The sequence below is a fragment of the Trichosurus vulpecula genome, chromosome 6 (genome assembly GCF_011100635.1).
Source record: "Trichosurus vulpecula isolate mTriVul1 chromosome 6, mTriVul1.pri, whole genome shotgun sequence".
Classification (NCBI taxonomy): Eukaryota; Metazoa; Chordata; class Mammalia; order Diprotodontia; family Phalangeridae; genus Trichosurus; species Trichosurus vulpecula.
The window spans coordinates 6,987,712-7,007,162 of record NC_050578.1 but is presented as its reverse complement, the minus strand read 5'-3'; the positions used below and the strand labels follow the sequence as shown (position 1 = coordinate 7,007,162).

The 19,451-nt window shown below is 37.2% G+C and overlaps 1 protein-coding gene across 5 annotated transcripts in view; it reads right to left on the bottom strand.

Moving 5' to 3' along the window:
• Positions 1-19,451, bottom strand: part of PALLD (palladin, cytoskeletal associated protein) — a 593,228-nt gene that overhangs the window by 318,337 nt on the left and 255,440 nt on the right. For 4 of the 5 annotated variants that reach the window (XM_036763236.1, XM_036763233.1, XM_036763235.1 and 1 more), the window contains exon 3: positions 6,561-6,739. The exons of the other annotated variant lie outside the window; for it this stretch is intronic. In XM_036763236.1, the coding sequence (XP_036619131.1) occupies positions 6,561-6,739 (179 nt within the window). The remainder of the gene's footprint in view (positions 1-6,560; positions 6,740-19,451) is intronic. 5 annotated transcript variants of the gene reach the window in all.

The following is a 19,451-nucleotide window of genomic DNA, read 5'->3' as shown; positions in this document are numbered from 1 at the left end:
AGGCTAGCTTCTTCTTCACTATATGTATGTCATTGCTTGAACTTGAGGAGGGAGGGACACTTGTTGGAAGACTTCTAGCATCTTTCACAGTAGCTATTGTATATGTGTGTGTTTATGTGACTGATACCAGAATATGTTAAGACACTGTTTCCTGCAGTAAAACAGAAACTTCGAAGAATATTTTGGTGCTCTTCTTTTTTCTTCCGCATCATGGTTATTTCCTAACAAACTCAACTCCCATAGAATTCTTCTTTGGAATAAAGAAAAACAATGAAGCAAAAGAAATGCAATATTTTATACTTGAAGGTTCCCCCTCTCTCCTCTGAGACATGGGAAGTATTTTTAAAGCTGTTAGTTATCTGAGATGCTTTTATATTTAATTAACCATAGATTTATAGCTAATTGACACCTTAGAGTTAATTAGTCCAATCCCATCATTTTATGGATGGGGAAACTGAGGCCCAGAGAGATTAAACAATTGTCTCATGGTCACAGAAATAGTCAAGTTGAAGAGTCAGTGTGTGAACTGAGACACTACAAAATGAGCGCTCTGTCCACTCCACCTCGTTATTGCTCACAAAATGGCCACAAAGGTGGGTAAGGAGTCTGGGGCTAGACTGTCTCTGGGATACTAGTGCTTATTGGAGAATGACATTCCTTTCTGATAGAGGAGTGCTAGAGACAAGTGTCAACAGACTGTCCTTTCCTTTTCAAGGAAGTATCTAATATAATAAAGGTCAACCACCTAGTTGCAACCTCGAGCAATAACACCAAGCTTTTCCTCAGGATCACTGCCAAGGAATTGTTTTTTCCTCTCTCATACTTTCTTAATGCCAAATATCTAGAAAGACAGAGGACTCAATGTCATTCTTTTTTACTTGAGATTTATTTCCTTTTGTGTATATTCTCTCCTCTAAGTTTGGAGCAGTAACCCAAAGAGGTTTCATCTGAGAGTTTCCCTTTATTCTCTGAATGATGTCAATGTTTTCAGAAGCATGGAGACACACAAATGGCTGCTCCCAAAAGGTGAGCAGTTTTTACCAAATAGAATTAATTTATATTATTATTAATATAAATAATAATTTATCTTAAATTAAACATAATCTTTTTTTGACTGTTCTCTCTAAGCATTCAGACTCTACAGAAGGGCCACTGTGGTCCGGGGGAGCACTTTTATTGGTACCAGTTTGCTCTATCATCAATGGGAATGATTTAAGCCATATAATCCCATCTCATGATCCCAGTTTGAGTGGAAAAATAATTGCCCTGGAAGGAGTTAACTTCACTGCAAGTAAATACAATGTTAGAAATGTATACATTCATCCTCTACCCATTGATGCCAACAACCTTGTTAATTATTATAGATTATATACCCTTGAATTTTTCTGCCTTTGTACCTTTCTTCATCTCATACCATATCAGCTCATCTCCTTAAGTCACTAAACCTCTTTGGGTCTCATTTTCCTCATCTGTAAAATAAGGGGTTTTGAATAGATGACATCTAAGACTCTTTCTAGTTCTGAACCTGTGATAAACATCTTATCCACCTGCAATGTCATCTTTACGAGTCCAAATCTGACCTACTCCAAATCTAACCTCCATGAGACCTTCCTTGAACATCCTAGCCTAAAATGCCTTTCCTTCCTTTCTTGTGTTAATTTTGTATGTGCTTGGCATAAATTAATTCTTCATATACTTATACATGCACATGTTTTCTTCCCAATTGAAATAAGGATTGTCTCTTTCTTTGTATTTATATCCCTAATGCCTATCTATCATACAGTGATTGTATCTATCACACAGAAAGTGCTTAATAAATACTTATTGATTAAAGTAATGCCACTTGCCTCTGATTGCCAATGGCAGTTACTGTCTTCACAATTCATCTGATAAATAATCACATACAATCTTATAATTTATGTTGTCTTGATTTCATAAATCTTTCAGTGTTATTTAACTTTTGCCATATTAATATTGTGCCTGTCCACCTCTAGTCTTTTTATTTTGTCTCTCCAGCTGGACTAGTCCTTTAAGACAATATCTTAGAGGCCTTGCATTTCTTTGTGATGAGTTTCTATGTAAATATTCAACACATATTTCTTAATTTGATTTGAAAAAAAAATAGTTGAATTTTTCTCTAAGCATTATGGCTAGCTTTGCAGTAATATCTATTGGTCCCCCAATCTTTTATTGCATTTTATTCCCCTATCATTTAACTGCCTGAATTTTATACTTCAGATATTTAAAGATCTATGATTTCTTTGGCTTGGGTATTCTTTCCATAAAACTACCTGTTCCTGCTTCAGTCAACTGTTAAATGGATGTCTGTGGCTAAAACAGTTTATCACATAGTGGTCAAGTATTGTCAGTGATCCCCTCCAAACTTAGCTAGGTTGGTCTTCGGAAGACAACATGGAGCTGGCAGACATGCTGATACCCAAAGCCTTTTCAGCTTGAGGTGTCCTGGCAGAGCTTGCAAGTCAGTTCGAGAACCTCAAAAGTGCCAGTATTTAAGAACCTAGGGTCCCTTCCATGTAGTTATGAGATGCTGAAATAGGGCTTAAGTAAAGGTGAGCTTTATAACTAGGGCAAAAACAAGGTTTACAATGAATACCTGTGACCTGTCAGAGAGTTTTTTGAGTTTTCTGATTCAAAAAGCATATTTGATACTCTCTATGGATTTGGTATAACTCTGTGTTGACATACTAATGGTGGAGGAACTTTAGATAGTAATTCAGTGGGAATAGATCTGAGTCTAATTTAGCCCTGAAGGAAATGAAACATGAAAATTATGGCAAAGTAGGTCTTCACTTTGAGTCACGGGGCAGAACTTCTCTCACATTTCATGTAATTGGACTTCTGGATTCTAACATGCTGTATTTGTCAGCTGTCTGACATTATTTTACATATTTTGTAAGACCAAGTAAGTCATTTTTCTAAGGCATTTAACCTTGGTCCTCCTGAGAGATGTGATGGATGGTTGAATCTCCCTCTTCTCTGCTCCCTCCTACTCCCTTCATAACCAATCTGTATAAACTCAGTATGTGGTGATTAGAGCCACTAACACTTGATGGTTGTTTGGCAACTGAAGTCAGATCAGTGCTTCCATGTGGAAAAGGGTACATGGGAAAAATCCAATGTTTTTGTTGGAGGATCACAGGAGGCATGAAACTGGCCCAGCGCATAGGTGGACAGGAACGGACTCTTTCAAGTCATCATAAGACAGACTGTCAGTCGGTCAGCTTTCATTTAGAAGCACTAGATGCAACAATGAAAAAATGTTCTGTGCTTAAAGTCCCTGAATTTACTTAATAAATATTGGAGACTTCAGGATTTTAGAAGAAGGCAAAAAATAAAAATAAAGGTGTTTAATATGGCAGGTTTGCAAATGAATGAATAAAAAGGCAGTTATTAGTATCCCAAAGAGATTATGCGAATAGGAAAAGGACTCAAATGTACAAAAATATTTATAGCAGCTCTTTTTGTGGTGACAAAGAATTGGAAATTGAGGGGATGCCCATCAGGGAATGGCTGAACAAGTCGTGGTATATGAATGTAATGCAATACTATTGTGCAATAAGATATAGTGAGCAGGCAGATTTTAGAAAAATCTGGAAAGACTTGAATGAACTGATGCTGAGTGAATTAAGCAGAACCATGAGAACATTGTACACAGTAAGAGCCACAATTTGCAATAACTAACTTTGACAGACTTAGCTCTTCTTAATAATGCAAGGATCCAAGACAGCTCTAAAGGACTCATGATGGAAAATGTTATCCACATCCAGGAAAAGAACTACAAAGTCTGAATGCAGATTGAAGCATATTATTTGCTCTCTCTTTCTTTTCTTTTTTGCTTGTTTCTTCTTTCTTGTGGTTTCTCCCATTGGTTCTAATTCTTCTTCACAACATAACTAATGTGAAAACAGGTTCAATATTAATATATATGTAGAGTCTATATCAAATTACATGTCATCTTGGGGTTGGGGAAGGAGAGAAATGGAGAGAAAATTTGGAACTCAGAATCTTATGTTCAAAACTAAAAATAAATAAATATATATTTTTAAAAATGCAGTTATTAGGCACTTAATATGTACCATGCATTTGTGATAAGTGTCAGACATATAAATACAAAAAGAAAGACAGTTCCTACTCGCAATGAGCTTATGTATAAGGGAGTGTTAGCCATAGAGTGTGAGCAGCTAGATGGTTCAGTGGATAAGAGTGCTGGGCCTGGAGTCAGGAAGACCTGAGTTCAAATCTAGCCTCAGATATTGGCTGTGTGACCCTGGGCAAATCACTTAATCTCTGTTTGCCTTAATTCACTGGAGAAGGAAATGGCAAATATGGTCAATGAGGTCACAAAAGAATAGGATACAACTGAACAACAACAAGGCACAAAGTGGGGATTTGGATTGATGATGGTGAGGATGGTGAGTGGAGCCATAGGACAGTTGATTAACATATACATTCCAAGAATGATAATGTTGCTATAATTATTCTTACCAAAAGTAGAAAGTAGGAAGGTCCAGAAAGGTACACAGGCCATAGCATGGCATGAAGAAGGCAGGAGAATCAATCTCAACCCAAGAAAGCCTACTATTGGTATACTAATATGCTTATATTTGACAGCTGTGGTACAGAGCTGTGTCTTTGGTACTTTTTAATTTATTAGGAAACTGAGCATACTATGTATGATTTCAAGATAATCCATCAAGACTCTCTTCTTCATATCTGCTCTTATGGCAATATGAGAGCAGGAACTCCAGCCATTTTCAGATAAATCTCATTGAATTCCAGAAATTGGAAGGGCCCTTATGGGCCATCTTGGGAAGCAGTGAATAAAGTGTTGGATGCGGAATTATAGGTAGGATATAAGTTCAAACACCAGTGCTGCCACTAACCAACTGTATGATCTTGAACAAGTGACTTCATCTCTTTAGTACTCAATTGCTTCCTCTGTATAATGAGGGGACTGGTTTAGGTGACTTTAAGGTTCCCTTCTAGCTCTAAATCTATGATATTATGATCCCATGACTTAGAATGATTCTTCCCACTCCCCCTCCTACCCATTTTGCATATGAGGAAACTTGGGTCAAGAACGGATTAAATGACTTAGCCAAGTTCACATAGCTAGTTAGCAGAAATGTGAATAAAACTAGATAATTTCTCTTACCATCCAGGGTTCTTTCTACTATATCACATTGATGATTGACATCAAGATAGATCAAGAATTGGATGACACCCCAGAGACCAACCCCTTCATTTTAGGAAACAGGGGTCCATAGAGGAAATTGACCTGCTCAAAGTCACTCACCTATGAAGTGGCAGAGTCAAGATGTGAATACAGGTACTCCACCTTCAAAACTAGTATTCTATAGCCTACACTAAAACAATATTTCAAGTGAATGTAATTAGGTTTAGTTCATTTTATCCTATAGCACTCTCAAGGCCACTACTCAACCTATATCTCAGCCTCATATGTGGACTTCACTGACAATACATGAAATCCATTCTCTGATTCCCAGGACAGAGCAAAAAGAATCTTCAATTAGAAGCACAGAGCACAGACCAAGAACAAACACTAGGCAAAAGCAGTTGTTACTTTTAGAAGAAAAATATTTCTTGCCTGCTTTTAGGAGGCTGGAGTTAGAGGGTATACAAATGAGGATATTACACAAGCTCATATCTGAATATTTGCTATTCCTTTCTTTTTTTAAGAAGAAAATGAAAAACTCTGAGGGCAATTATCTGGTGAAAAGTTCAAGATTCAGGTGACGGTGACTTTACGGACTTCCCTTTCCTTCCTGAACTTTAACTATTAAATTTTATAAGATAACCAATTACCAGACAAAGGACAAATCTATATGGTGGATTTTCTTGATTTCAGGAACTTTTTAAGTAAGGCAATGTTTTATGCTTTTCAGAGAGGCTGGCTCCAAGTATTTTGAATTATATTGTTGTTGATAAGATGCTGTAATAAATTTAATAGACCACACTTTGCCTTCAAGGTTATTACCCCCATCACTACTTTACAAATACTAAGCTGTGCCAAAAATGATGTTATTTTAGAGAACAAGAGAGCCATAAATGAAGGTAGAAAAATGCCTAGGGTTTAATGAAAATATAGGAAAAACACATTACAATATTCCACCTAATGGTGAATTCTTCTGCATATTCTTAGACCCCTTCATCAAGCATTCTATAATTTAACATAGTTGATAGACATTGTATTTTAAGTATGACCTTATTTTGAATTCACTAGAGAAAGATCAAAAGAACTCTTGGTATTAGTAGTGTGTACATCCATGTGAATGTTAGCAAAAATCTTTAAAATAAATATGGTCAAATGCAGGAAAATGGGACACATGTATCTGACATTTCCACCATTGAGCTTTCAAAGGCATTCTCTTGGGTTACATTTGTTTGTTTGGTGGAAATAGGTTTGGATTGCAACACTGCTAAGATGGTTATAATTTAGAAAAGTATTTGAGCCTCTAAGCTGTAGGATACTGAGGCAATATTAACTTGGGAGATTTCAACATTTCTCTTCTCCATACCTTCAATGAAGACTTCAGCAGATGTTGTGTCTGAACCACTAGGATTTGTAGCCAGGCAAGAGTAACGTCCTGTGTCGTCCTCGAAAGCCTCTGTGATGACTAGGGTATGGAGACCTCTGCTCTCACACTGGATCTGGATATCTGGGGAGTTCTGAAGCTCTTTTCCTTCACAGAACCATCTGTGGGTCATATGGAATATGAGGAACAGAACAGAAAGGAACAGTTATGTTTAAAACAAATTAGAAGTGAAAGTCCAGATGCCATATGATGAGATATTAGTTGATATAAACTACACAGATATGGCCAGTGAGAATATCTGTTCTGAACTCTTTTACAATTGGGTCTTTTCTGGGAAAAATGTGTGTAGTCTTTCCCCAGAAAACACCTTTTCTTTACTTTTCGGTCAACCTCAATTTAAAAATAAAGGATGGCAAACTCTTAAAACAACTCGGTCTTACAGAATATGAACAAAAATTTAAAATGTTTTACAAAAAAAGAATTGTCTTCTCATCATTAGAAAAAAAGAAACTAAAACAAATACCATGTACAATTTAATCAACTAAGTAAAAGAAAATAATTAGGGGGAACTAGTGATAACCTTAGCATTTCTTTAAAAATTCAGTTATTTTTAGCATTTTCCACCAACCCTTGGCTACACGACCAGCTTAGAAATACCAGATATAATTCCTTCCACATTTCTGTTACTTTAAAAAAAGTTTCTAGTAGGCTACATGGCCTTGGAGACTTTGTATAGGCACAGAGGCTAAGTTGTAATTCACTCTTAGTGCTGAGCTCTTTTCCTTTCCCAAAGAACCAGGAGCCTAGTGGGGCTGGCTCTCAAGGGCCTCAGGTTGTTATTGTTGTGTTTGTGACCCTAAAAACTTGCCAAGTTTGATTTATTTTAAAAGAAGTATGTAGGAATTTGCCACTTGACACAAATAAAAGAGCTAAAGTCCCCTTTGACAACATTGTCCATTTAGTTACTAATCACTTCTTAGACATTTTCCCTGAGCCTAATCTGCCACTGAATTCTTTGGTCTTGGAATCCTTTCCTGGAAATTCAGCACTTAGGACTGAATCTGTAGCCTTCCCTACTTCAGAGAAGTGTAATACAAGCACACTGTCTGAATTACAGTAATAATAGAGCATTTTTAATAATAACAATGGTAATAATGCAAAAGAACTTGTTATATGGTATTTCTACTTGGCAGAAACTTTACAGAGACATTCTTAAAGATGAATATTTGCCTCTTATAGAGAGCAGACTGAAATATGGAAAGTAAGGAGAAAAGCACAGCCAGTTACCATCCTTTTAATAACTGAAAGATTTGATACATAATAGTTGTACATCTCATGAAACTTATGTTTTGGTGTCAACCTAGAAGACTATACTTCCAGATTTCAAGGTCTAATTCAAGTTGTCTTTCTTCCAGTCCAGTATTATTTTCTCTGTCCTTTCCTTTCCATTCCCACTGCTGCCATCTTAATCCAGCCCTCATTACCTCATTCTTGGACTATTACAACAGTCTTCTAACTGATCCCTCTGCTTTCCATCTTGCCTGATCCATCCTACACACCAAATGTCAGATCAATTTGCCTAAAATATGCTCTCACACATATCACTCCCCTGTTCAAAAGCTTTCAATGGCTCCCTATTGGCTCTAGAATAAATCCTAACTCTTTAACTTGGCCGTCAAAGACCTTCAAAGTCTGGCTCCAACCTAACTTCTCTCCCTGACAGGCACATCCTGCTTTTATCTACTCATTGTCTCTTAAATATTCTATGTGATTGCACATATCTCTGGAATACTGTTCCTTTCCTCTCTACTTATAAAAATCCTACCAGTCTTTCAAAGTGTGGGATAAAGTTCACTTTGGCCAGTGAACCTTCCATCTTCCTCAACCAGACCAGAGTTTTATATCTTTTCTGAGAAGTCTTAAAGCAGGTATAGTTTTGTTACTCAAATATTTGTTTGGTAATTAGCATAACTTTGTATATTTGTGTGTGTGTGTACTGTTTCTGACAACAGACTATAAACTTGTGAGTGGGGAGAGGAATAATATTTTATACTTCTTTGTATCACCAATAACTAGCGCATAGTAGGGTTAAATTAAATTTTGTTCTTGTTGATGATGAAAATCTCATCGCAGAACTTATGACTCAGTTTCTATTGCTTTTTTGGCAATGACTTCCGACATTTACTTTCATACAAGATAAACACAAGAGATGACCTGTGACTTAACCCTTGCGTCGTCACATCACATTTCAAGGACTTATAGAAAGGGTTCCCAACTATACTACATTTCCTGAAGTTATTAACCTTTGATAAGGAAATTATTAAATTTCTTTGAACCTCCCCTAATGGAATATAACCTCTTTGACTGCAGGGATTTTCATATCTGTCTTTGTCTTCATATCTCCAGAGCTTAGTGCCGGTCATACGCCGTGTCATCTAAGAAAAACCAGTTGAATGAATGAATGAATGAATGAATTGAAGGCAAATACTGTGTCTTACATTTCTTTGTTTCCCCCCATGGTCACTAGCGGGGTGGCACGCGCAAGACTCCTACTCAATTAATATTCCTTGTTTGCTTGATACTTCTCATCACGAGGAAATCAAGTATCCCAACAGTATTCCAAGGTGTGCAACCTTTGTGGTTGTAATGAATTAGGACCATTACCACCTGAGCGATGAAAAAAGTTAAGAAAAAGAGAGGGAAAGTGTAGGGTAGTGGGTAGAGTGTCAGACTCAGAGTTAGGAATAATTGGTTTGAATCCCACCTTCGATATTTACTGGCAATGTTACCTACTCCCCCCTCCAACAACTCCCTGAGCCTCTCTGAGTTTCTTCCTCTGTTGAATGGAGATAACAGCCCCTGGAGATAATACTCTATTATTACAGTAATGTCGCCAGTATGTTTATACTACAATACAATAGTAACAATCAGGGTTGTTGTGAGACTCAAATCAGATAAGTGAAATACCTTTCACAGCTTAAAGCACTTTATAAGTGTCAGTTATTATTATTAGTGAGTAAGTCAATAAGCATTAGTAAGTGTCAGGCGCTGTGTTAAGTGCTGGGGCAAAAACACAGAGTTCCTCAAGGAACTCCCAATCTAATGTGGGAGACAACATGCAATTATGTGCAGACAAACTATATAGGGGATAAATCAGAGATAATCTCAGAGGGGTGGCATTAGCATTAAGGTGGATCAAGAAAGGCTTCTTGTAGAAGGTAGGATTTTTAAAAATTATTTTTAATTTCTTTTTTTTAGAAGGTGGGATTTTAATTGGGACTTGAAGGAAGCCAGGGAAACCACAAAGAGGAGATCAGAAGAGAGAATATTCCAGATAAAGAGGACATACTATGTGAAATGCCTAGAAAAAATGTCTTAGAGATGGAGCAGCAAGGAGCCCAGTCTCTTTGAGTCATAGAGTAGGGGCATGTGTGTGCACATGGGTGTGTGTAGGGATTGTAGGGGAAGGGGAATGTAAAGGGTAAGTAAATTGAAAAGATAGGAGCAGGTCAGGTTATGGAGGGCTTTGAGAGCCAAACAAAGGATTTTATATTTGATTTAACATGCTTACTTGTTGCCATGCTTGTACAATATACATATTAAGCATCTATTACATACAGAAGAGAATCCTAGGTCCTATGCAGCAAACCAGGCAGTCTTACTTCCATCCTATGGGGACCGACATAATACAGGCAGGAGAGGCAGTGTGGCTCACAGAATCACAGAGTATAGCTGGCAAGGATCTTAGAAGGCCATTAAGTCCAACCTCTTTATTTACAGATGAGGAAACTGATTTGGGAGAAGTAATTTACCCAAGTTACACAGACATTAAAGTGGTAGAGCTAGGATTATTACCCAAAGGTGTCTAACTCTACAGCAAGCACTCTCTCCATTGTTCCTTGTTTTGGCTACCATCTGGGCTGTTACTAGTCACATGACCCGGGCAAGTCATTTTACTTTGCTTAGGCCCCCACTTTCCTTATCAATGAAATGTGGATGAGAGGTGGCAGAGCAGAGGGGCTAAAAAAGCCAGCAGGGGACTCAGAAAGACCTGGGTTCATGTCTTACCTCTAACAAAAGCCCATTGTGAGACCATGGGCAAGTCACAATCTCCCAATGCCCTGGGCAACTTGTGCAGGTTGTAACATATAGGCCAGTGGCTGACCTGCATCAGTGAAGGGTATTTCCACGTTGAGAATTCAGACTCACAGATGAAATGACAAGTTCATATCCCACACCCTCTAACAACAACAACAAGGAATATTGCTACACGTGCTAAGTACCTCACAGGGCTGTTTTGAGAGGAAACCCTAAGTAAACTGAGAAGTATCAACATAAACATAAATTCTTGTTTCTCTCCCTAAGCTTTCTCAACAAAGCCAGAGGAGGTAAATATTTCTGGATAGCTATGTACCTCACAACATCCCTGTGAGACAAGTACTAAAAGTATTATTATCACCCTTTATTAGATAAAAAAAAGTGAGGTTCAAAGAATAATTGAATTGCTGAGGGTATTTAACTAGTAAATATCAGCAGTATTTGAACCTCATTCTTTTTCATTCCAAGTCCAGTGCCTCAAATAAACAAAAAGTCATACACCAAGGCAGATAAAAATTAAAAAAATACAATATACACAAACCATTTGTGTTCATCTCAAATTATAACACTGAAGGATGACTTTTATTGGAAAGGCAGATTGTAATGGATCATAAAGGGCAAGAAAAGACACAGTTTTATAACATTAAAACTTGGGAAGATAAGGTATGACCTAAGAAAAAATAGAACAAAAATCCCAAATGATAAATGTTTCAATAAGTCCGGATGTAGAAACAAAAAACAGTTATTCTGTGTCAAACTCCATCAACTCAGCCAAGGTTGCTAAGATAAAACTGTAACCAATGAATGGCTATAACAATGTAGGGTCATGCAATAGGAAGAGCTTTGGACTTCCTCTCTAGAGATCTATGTTCTGCTTTCCTCTGTGCTATGTGAATTATCTACTTTCTCATTCTTCCACCATAGAGTTTACTGTCCTTAATTGTACGATAATCATATCTTTCTTGAAGGCAGGAACCATGTTTTTTACCTCCTTGTATCAATAGTAGATAGCATACAGTGCTAGATACATAGACAGCTAGGCAATATAGTGGTTAGAGCACTGGCACTGGGGCCAGGAAATTCAGAATTCAGATCAGAGTTCAGATGTAAGTTGTCATTTAACCTGCCTGTCTCAGTTTCCTCTTCTACAAAATGGAGCATAAAATGGCACCTGTCTACCTCCTTAAGGTTTCTGTGAAGATAAAATGAGATAATAGCTATAAAGCACTTAGCAAACATTACAAGTGCTACATAAATAACTATATAGTAGGGGCTAAACAAATATTTGCTTTGTTAATCATGGTGATGATGATGATAATCTTTCTTCTGAATTATGGTTTACAAAGCACTTCTACCTCTACCAATTTAATCCTGTTACAACTATATTATCTCTTTATATAATCTCTATGGTTCTTTCCAGTTTTACTATTCTCTCTTCTTATACTCGGGTGCAAAAAAATCAGCTTCACTAGTATAAAACATAAGAGGCATAGTTAGATAGTGATTTGTCTGAAAAAAAATCTGGGGATTTTGATGGAACACAAGCTCAACTTGAGGTGAGTCAACAACAGTTAATATGCTATTGGGCTACATTAAGAGAGGCAGAGCTTCCAGGAGTAATGAATTGATAATCTTGTTATATTCTACCTGGTCAGAGCCCACGTGTGGTACTGTATTCAATTCTAGTGGTCACTATTTAGGAAGGACCTCAGTAAGTTTGAGAATATCCAGAGGAAGACAATGGTGAAGTCCATGCCATGAGAAGAACTATTGAAAGAACTGGAAATGTTTAGCCAGGAGAAGAGAAGGCTGGGGTGGGGAGAGGCACATGTTAGCTGTCAGACTTGTTCTGTCTGGCTCCAGAGGGCAAAATCAGAAATGGGGTGGGGGTGTGTGAATGCTGGTTACAAAAAACCAAATATAGGAAAACCTTTTTGCCAATTAGAGCTGTCCAAAATTAGGGAGGGCTGTCTCGGGATACAGTGGCTTACTCCTAATTGAGATCTTCAAACAGAAGCTTTTTTTGATAAACTTACAAAGTGATATTCTAAAAGAAAGAATAAAGGGATTCTATGATACAGAAATAAAGTTAAGAGAATATGCAAGATGAAGTGGAAGTCAAACTTAACTAATTTCTCACCTGGTAAATCAAGTTAAATCAAGTAAATCATTCCAAGACACAACAAATTTAGACTCCATGATAAAGTTGGTAACTTTTGTTGCAATCATGTTGTTTAGTGAAATTTCTCGATGGTCATATTTCTATCAATTGTCTGGAAAGGGATTCAAAGTGTTTACTACAAATTTCTTAGAAAAGAGATGAAAGTCATGCCTGATGCCATGCTGGGAGTTTTTCCTGTGTCACATTCTTGTTGCTAGTTTAATTTATTTTGAATGCATTTTTTAATAAAGGACTATTGATTTTTTTATAACACAGGCATTTCTTGACATCTCTTGTGTCCTGACTAAATGCTCCCTCATACCAAAGAGAAACAATTAAGCAAAACTAACTGACCAGATAACCTCATCTGACAACGTCACATGCTACGTCTATCCTTGCTCATATCTTGATTGAAAGGGGGGAAAACAAACTTTGGTTTTATAGTAAGGTGATGGGTTCAAATAGTGGGTCTTTTGCTTGCTTAGATAACCTGGTGCAAATCACAACATCCTTGGGCCTAAGTTTCCTACACTGCAAGATGAGAAGGTTAGACTAGCAGGCTTCTGAGGTTGCAGAAAGAAAGAAGGTGAAGGAAAGGACTGACAAACTTCTATATTAGATATTCAGCCTCCTGAAGAGTGAAGAGTTGGTGACATTGAGAATAAGCTGGCTGAGGTTGATCTTAGGGGTATGAACCTCTTAAAACAGTAAACAAACACCAACTAAAAAAAGGATATAAATTTGCCAAATGAATTCATATTCATAGTCTAGTGTATAGGGAACAACACAGAGATTCTTGTCCGAGAATATTAACTAATACAGCCACCTTGAGAAACAATCCAACATTTCCACTGATGTATAATCTGGCTGTATTATAGGTATTTGCTGAAAATCACTAGAGAGTGGAAACAGTTGCTTTAGAACTGGAATTGAAGTTAAAGTAAGGAAAAATTTAAGGAGAAGCAATGTTATATGATCACTATAAGAACAAAATGAATTGCATAAAGAACATGCCTTTATGTTCAATGTAATAAGTTAGAAAATATTTTAGTTTTGCACAGTAACCTCAATATAGTCTGCTGAGCACCCAATTCCCCCATAATTTAATCACAGATTACTTTATAATTTTCTTACGAGAGTTGAATATGGATCCGATAGCTTGGAAAAGTAGAAAAAAATAAAATTTTGTGTTTAGTCTCTAAAAATTAATCTTTATTTTTCCAGGAATTTTATTATGAATAAAATCTGATTTGCAAAGCCTTTGAGTAAGTAAATAATTGATTTTAAAAATGAAAATATCCAGAATCTAGAGTCATGGGCTCTAATCTCAACTGTAACTAAATAGGTGACCCTGGGCATATGATTTAACATTTCTGGCCACAGTTTCACTTGTACAATGAGGAGGTTGAACTAAATAAGGTCTGTTATAGCTAAAAAAGGAGGGTGATTTTACAAATTCAGTAGTAAGTTTAGATAGAATGTGGAAGGGCCATGAAACTTGGATTAGATGGCTTCTGAAAGCTTTCCAACATTAAGATTCTGTGTTTTTTTTTTGGTTAAGTGATTGTGGAAAGTAGAAGAAATCACATTATCTAAAAGCTTTTAAAAGCTTATAAGTAGTCCTCAAAGGAAGAGATCATTCCATTGTCCTTTTATCCCCAGCACCAATCACAGTGTGTTGTACATAGTACTGAATAAATGTTCGTTATCAAATTGACTTCTCTTCTCAGTAAAAATGGATACATCTCCAAAGAAAGACAAAAAAGATAGAAATATAAAAGATTTACAATTTCCAAGAGAATCATTAAGTCTTTTTTTTGGATAGGGCACTATGGACACCTTAATTTTGTGAATAAGAGATGATGTTAAGCACCAATATAGTCTTGGTATGAAAGTAGTTAATGGATTTAATTGACTCAACTCTTCTGTCTATTGTTATCAAATTGACAAAAAAGGACTTAGAAAGTTTAAAAATTTTAACTAATATATGTTTTTCAAATCAATTTGGTAGATAAAAATCAATCATTTTTTTTAAAGATTAATTTATTTATTTTTAGTTTTCAACATTCACTTTCATAAGATTTTGAGTTCTAAACCTTTTCCCCTCCCTCCCCTTCTCCCTCCTCAAAACAGCATGCAATCTGATATAGATTATATATGTGCATATTCATATTAAATACTACCATTAAACATATTTCTACATGAGTCATTGCAAAAGACGAATCAGAGCAAAAGGGAAAAACCACAAGAAAAAAAACAAACAAATAAAAAGAGAAAATAGTATGCTTTGATCTGCATTCAGACTCCATAGTTCTTTCTGTGGATATGAATAACATTTTCCATCATGAGTCTTTTAGAGTTGTCTTAGATCAGGGCTGTCCAACCATAGGTTATCTTAGGGTCACAATAAAATAAAATAATTATTCAAGGGCTGCACCCAGAATAAAAAATACATTACCCTGGGGGGCAGAGCCAAGATGGTGGCTGGAAAGCAGGGACTTGCCTAAAGCTCTTCCCCAGGACCCTCCAAACACCTATAAAAATGGCTGTGAACAAATTCTAGAATTGCAGAATCCACAAAATAGCACAGGGAAGCAGGGCTCCAGCCCAGGACATCCTGAATGGTCGCTGGGTAAGGTCTATCATGCAGAGCTGGGAGTAGAGTGGACCACAGCCCAGAGTGGGCCCACCTGGACCAACCAGACCAGGAGCCGGGTAGAACAGGCCCTAGAGCCCTGAATCAGTGACCTGCGGCAGTTACCAGACTTCTCAACCCACAAACACCAAAGACAATAGAGAAGGTTAGTGGGAAAAACTGCGGGGACAAAGTGAAAGGAGTTTGTGGTTCGGCCACTGCTCTGGGGGGCAGTGGAGGTGGTGCAGCTACAGAGCTGCAGCTGCAGTTGCTTCCGGCCCCAGGCCTACTTGGTGGGAGGAATTAAGTGGCGGATCAGAGTGGGAATGCAGAGCCTGCTTAGATCTGAGTCATGGTCCGGGTCGGCGGTTCTTGGGGGAGGAGGAGCACTGGTGTGGCAGAGCTTGCTGTGTAGAAATAGCTCTGAAAACAACAGCACAGCCCCTCAATCTTGGGACAAAGTACTCTATACTCTACAAGCAGTCATACCCCATTGAAAAACTCAAGGGTCAGTAGTTGGCTGGGAACATGGCCAGGCAGCGAAAATAGATTCAGATTCAGACTCAGACTTTAGAATCTTTCTTTGGTGTCAAAGAAGACCAAAACATACAGCCAGAAGAAGTCAACAAAGTCAAAGAGCCTACATCAAAAGCCTCCAAGAAAAACATGAACTGGTCTCAGGCCATGGAAGAGCTCAAAAAAGATTTGGAAAAGCAAGTTAGAGAAGTAGAGGAAAAATTGGGAAGAGAAATGAGAGTGATGTGAGAAAACCATGAAAAACAAGTCAGTGACTTGCTAAAGGAGACCCAAAAAATATTGAAGAAAATAACACCTTAAAAAATAGACTAACTCAAATGGCAAAAGAGCTCCAAAAAGCCAATGAGGAGAAGAATGCCTTGAAAGGCAGAATTAGCCAAATGGAAAAGGAGGTCCAAAAGACCACTGAAGAAAATACCACCTTAAAAATTAGATTGGAGCAAGTGGAAGCTAGTAACTTTATGAGAAATCAAGATATTATACAACAGAACCAAAGGAACGAAAAATGGAAGACAATGTGAAATATCTCATTGGAAAAACCACTGACCTGTAGAATAGATCCAGGAGAGTTAATTTAAAAACTGTTGGACTACCTGAAATTCATGATCAAAAAGACAGCCTAGATATCATCTTTCAAGAAATTATCAAGGAGAACTCCCCTGATATTCTAGAGCCAGAGGGTAAAAGAGAAATTGAAAGAATCCATTGATCACTTCCTGAAAAGATCCCAAAAAGAAAACTCCTAGGAATATTGTTGCCAAATTCCAAAGCTCCCAGATCAAGGAAAAAATACTTCAAGCAGCCAGAAAGAAACAATTTGAGTATTGTGGAAACACAATCAGGATAATACAAGATCTAGCAGCTTCTACACTGAGGGATCAAAGGGCTTGGAATATGATATTCTGGAGGTCAATGGAGCTAGGATTAAAACCAAGAATCATCTACCCAGCAAAACTGAGTATCATGCTCCAAGGCAAAATATGGATTTTCAATAAAATAGGGGACTTTCAAGCTTTGTCAGTGAAAAGACCAGAGCTGAATAGAAAACTTGACTTTCAAACACAAGAATCAAGAGAAGCATGAAAAAGTAAACAAGAAAGAGAAATCATAAGTGACTTACTAAAGTTGAACTGTTTTGTTTACATTCCTACATGGAAGGATGATGTGTATAATTCATGAGACCTCAGTATTAGGGTAGCTGAAGGGAATATATATATATATGTGTGTGTGTGTGTATATGTACACACACACACACACGTACACACACACACACACGCATACACACACATATATACATATATACATATACATGAATACATATATATAATCATACATATATGTGTGTGTATATACATATATGTATATATGTATATGTATATATGTATATGTATATGTATATATATATATATAGACAGAGGGCACAGGGTTAGTTGAATATGAAGGGATGATACATAAAAAAAATCAAATTAAGGGATGAGAGAGGAATATATTGAGAGAGGGAGAAAGGGAGAGATAGGATGGGGTAAATTATCTTGCATAAAAGTGGCAAGAAAAAGCAGTTCTGTAGAAAGAGAAGAGGGGACAGGTGAGGGGAAATGAGTGAATCTTGCTCTCATCGGAATAACATACACACTCAATTGGGTATCTTACCCCACAGGAAAGAAGGAGGAAGAAGATAAAAAAGGGGTGATGAAAGAAGGGAGGGCAGATCGGGGAGGAGGTAATCAAAAGCAAACACTTTGGAAAAGGGACAGAGTCAAGGGAGAAAACTGAATAAAGGGGGATAGGATAGGAAGGAGCAAAATATAGTTAGTCTTTCACAACATGAGTATCGTGGAAGGCTTTTACATAATGATACACATGTGGCCTATGTTGAATTGCTTGACTTCTTAGGGGGGATGGGTGGGGATGGAAGAGGGGAGAGAATTTGGAACTCAAAGTTTTAAAAGCAGATGTTCAAAAAAAAAGTTTTGCATGCAACAAGTAAACAGTAAATAAGATATACAGGCAATGGGGCATAGAAATTTATCTTGCCCTACAAGAAAGTAAGGGAAAAGGGGATGGGGGGGAGTGGGGTGACAGAAGGGAGGGCTGACTGGGGAACAGGGCAATCAGAATATATGCCATCTTGGAGTGGGGGGAGGGTAGAAATGGGGAGAAAATTTGCAATTCAAACTCTTGTGAAAATCAATGCTGAAAACTGAAAATATTAAAGAAATTTTAAAAAATACAGTACATTAATAGAAAGGGGGGAACATGTGTCATCAATACGACAGGCGAAGGTGTGAAGAGCAAAAGCAAACACAAAACAAGAAAGTGACAACACAACAGTATAAACATCGGTGCATACTGACTAGTCTGCATCATACAGACGGAATGCATCCCACAGATGGATTGAAAATTCTGTGTAATATGTTCCATCCATAATACTGCTTAAAAACACCAAAGAAAATTAACATCAATGAGATTATTTATTAGTGATGTAATTAAAAAATTGAATACACTTTCCATGGAAATTATTATTTTATTTTTTCACTCCTGAAAATTAAAACCTACAGGTGGGCTGCATAAAATCACACTGTGGGCCACATATGGCCTGCGGGCTGTATTTTAGACAGCCCTTTCTTAGATCATTGCATTGCTGAGAAGAGCTAAGTCTATCAAAGTCGGTCATTGCACAACGTTACTGTTAGTGTATACAGTGTGTTCTTGGTTCTGCTCACTTCACTCAGCATCAGTTCATGTAAGTGTTTGCAGGTTTTTTTTTAAATCTACCTGCTCATCATTTCTTATAGAACAATAGCATTCCATTAAATTAATATACCATAATTTGTTCAGCCATTCCTCAATTGATGGGCATCCCCTCAATTTCTAATTCTTTGCTAGCACAAAAAGAGCTGCTATAAATATTTTGGTACACGTGAGTCATTTCCCCTTTTTTATGATCTCTTTGGGATACAGATCCAGTAGTGGTATTGCTGGATCAAACTGTATGCACAGTTTTATAGCTCTTTGTGTGTAGTTCCAAATTGCTCTCCAGAACGGTTGGATCAGTTCACTACTCCACCAACAATGTATTAGTACTCCAATTTTCCCACATGTTCTCCAACATTTATCATTTTCCTGTTTTGTCATATTAGTCAACCTGATAGGTGTGATATGGTACCTCAGAGTTGTTTTAATTTGCATTTCTCTAATCAATAGTGAAGAATAAATCATCTTTACCAAGCATTCATGAATACTTACAGTGTTATGTTCCAGTCATCTTGCTTTTGAAAAACTGACATTTTAACATAGGGGAGATAACCTGTAGAGCATGTGAAACAGTAAAAAGATCTGGAAAGGTAGTTGGGTGCTATATGATGAAGGGCTTCACATTTTGAACGGTGTTTATATTTGATACTATAAGTAATAGAGATCCACTATAGCTCTTTAAGGAGGG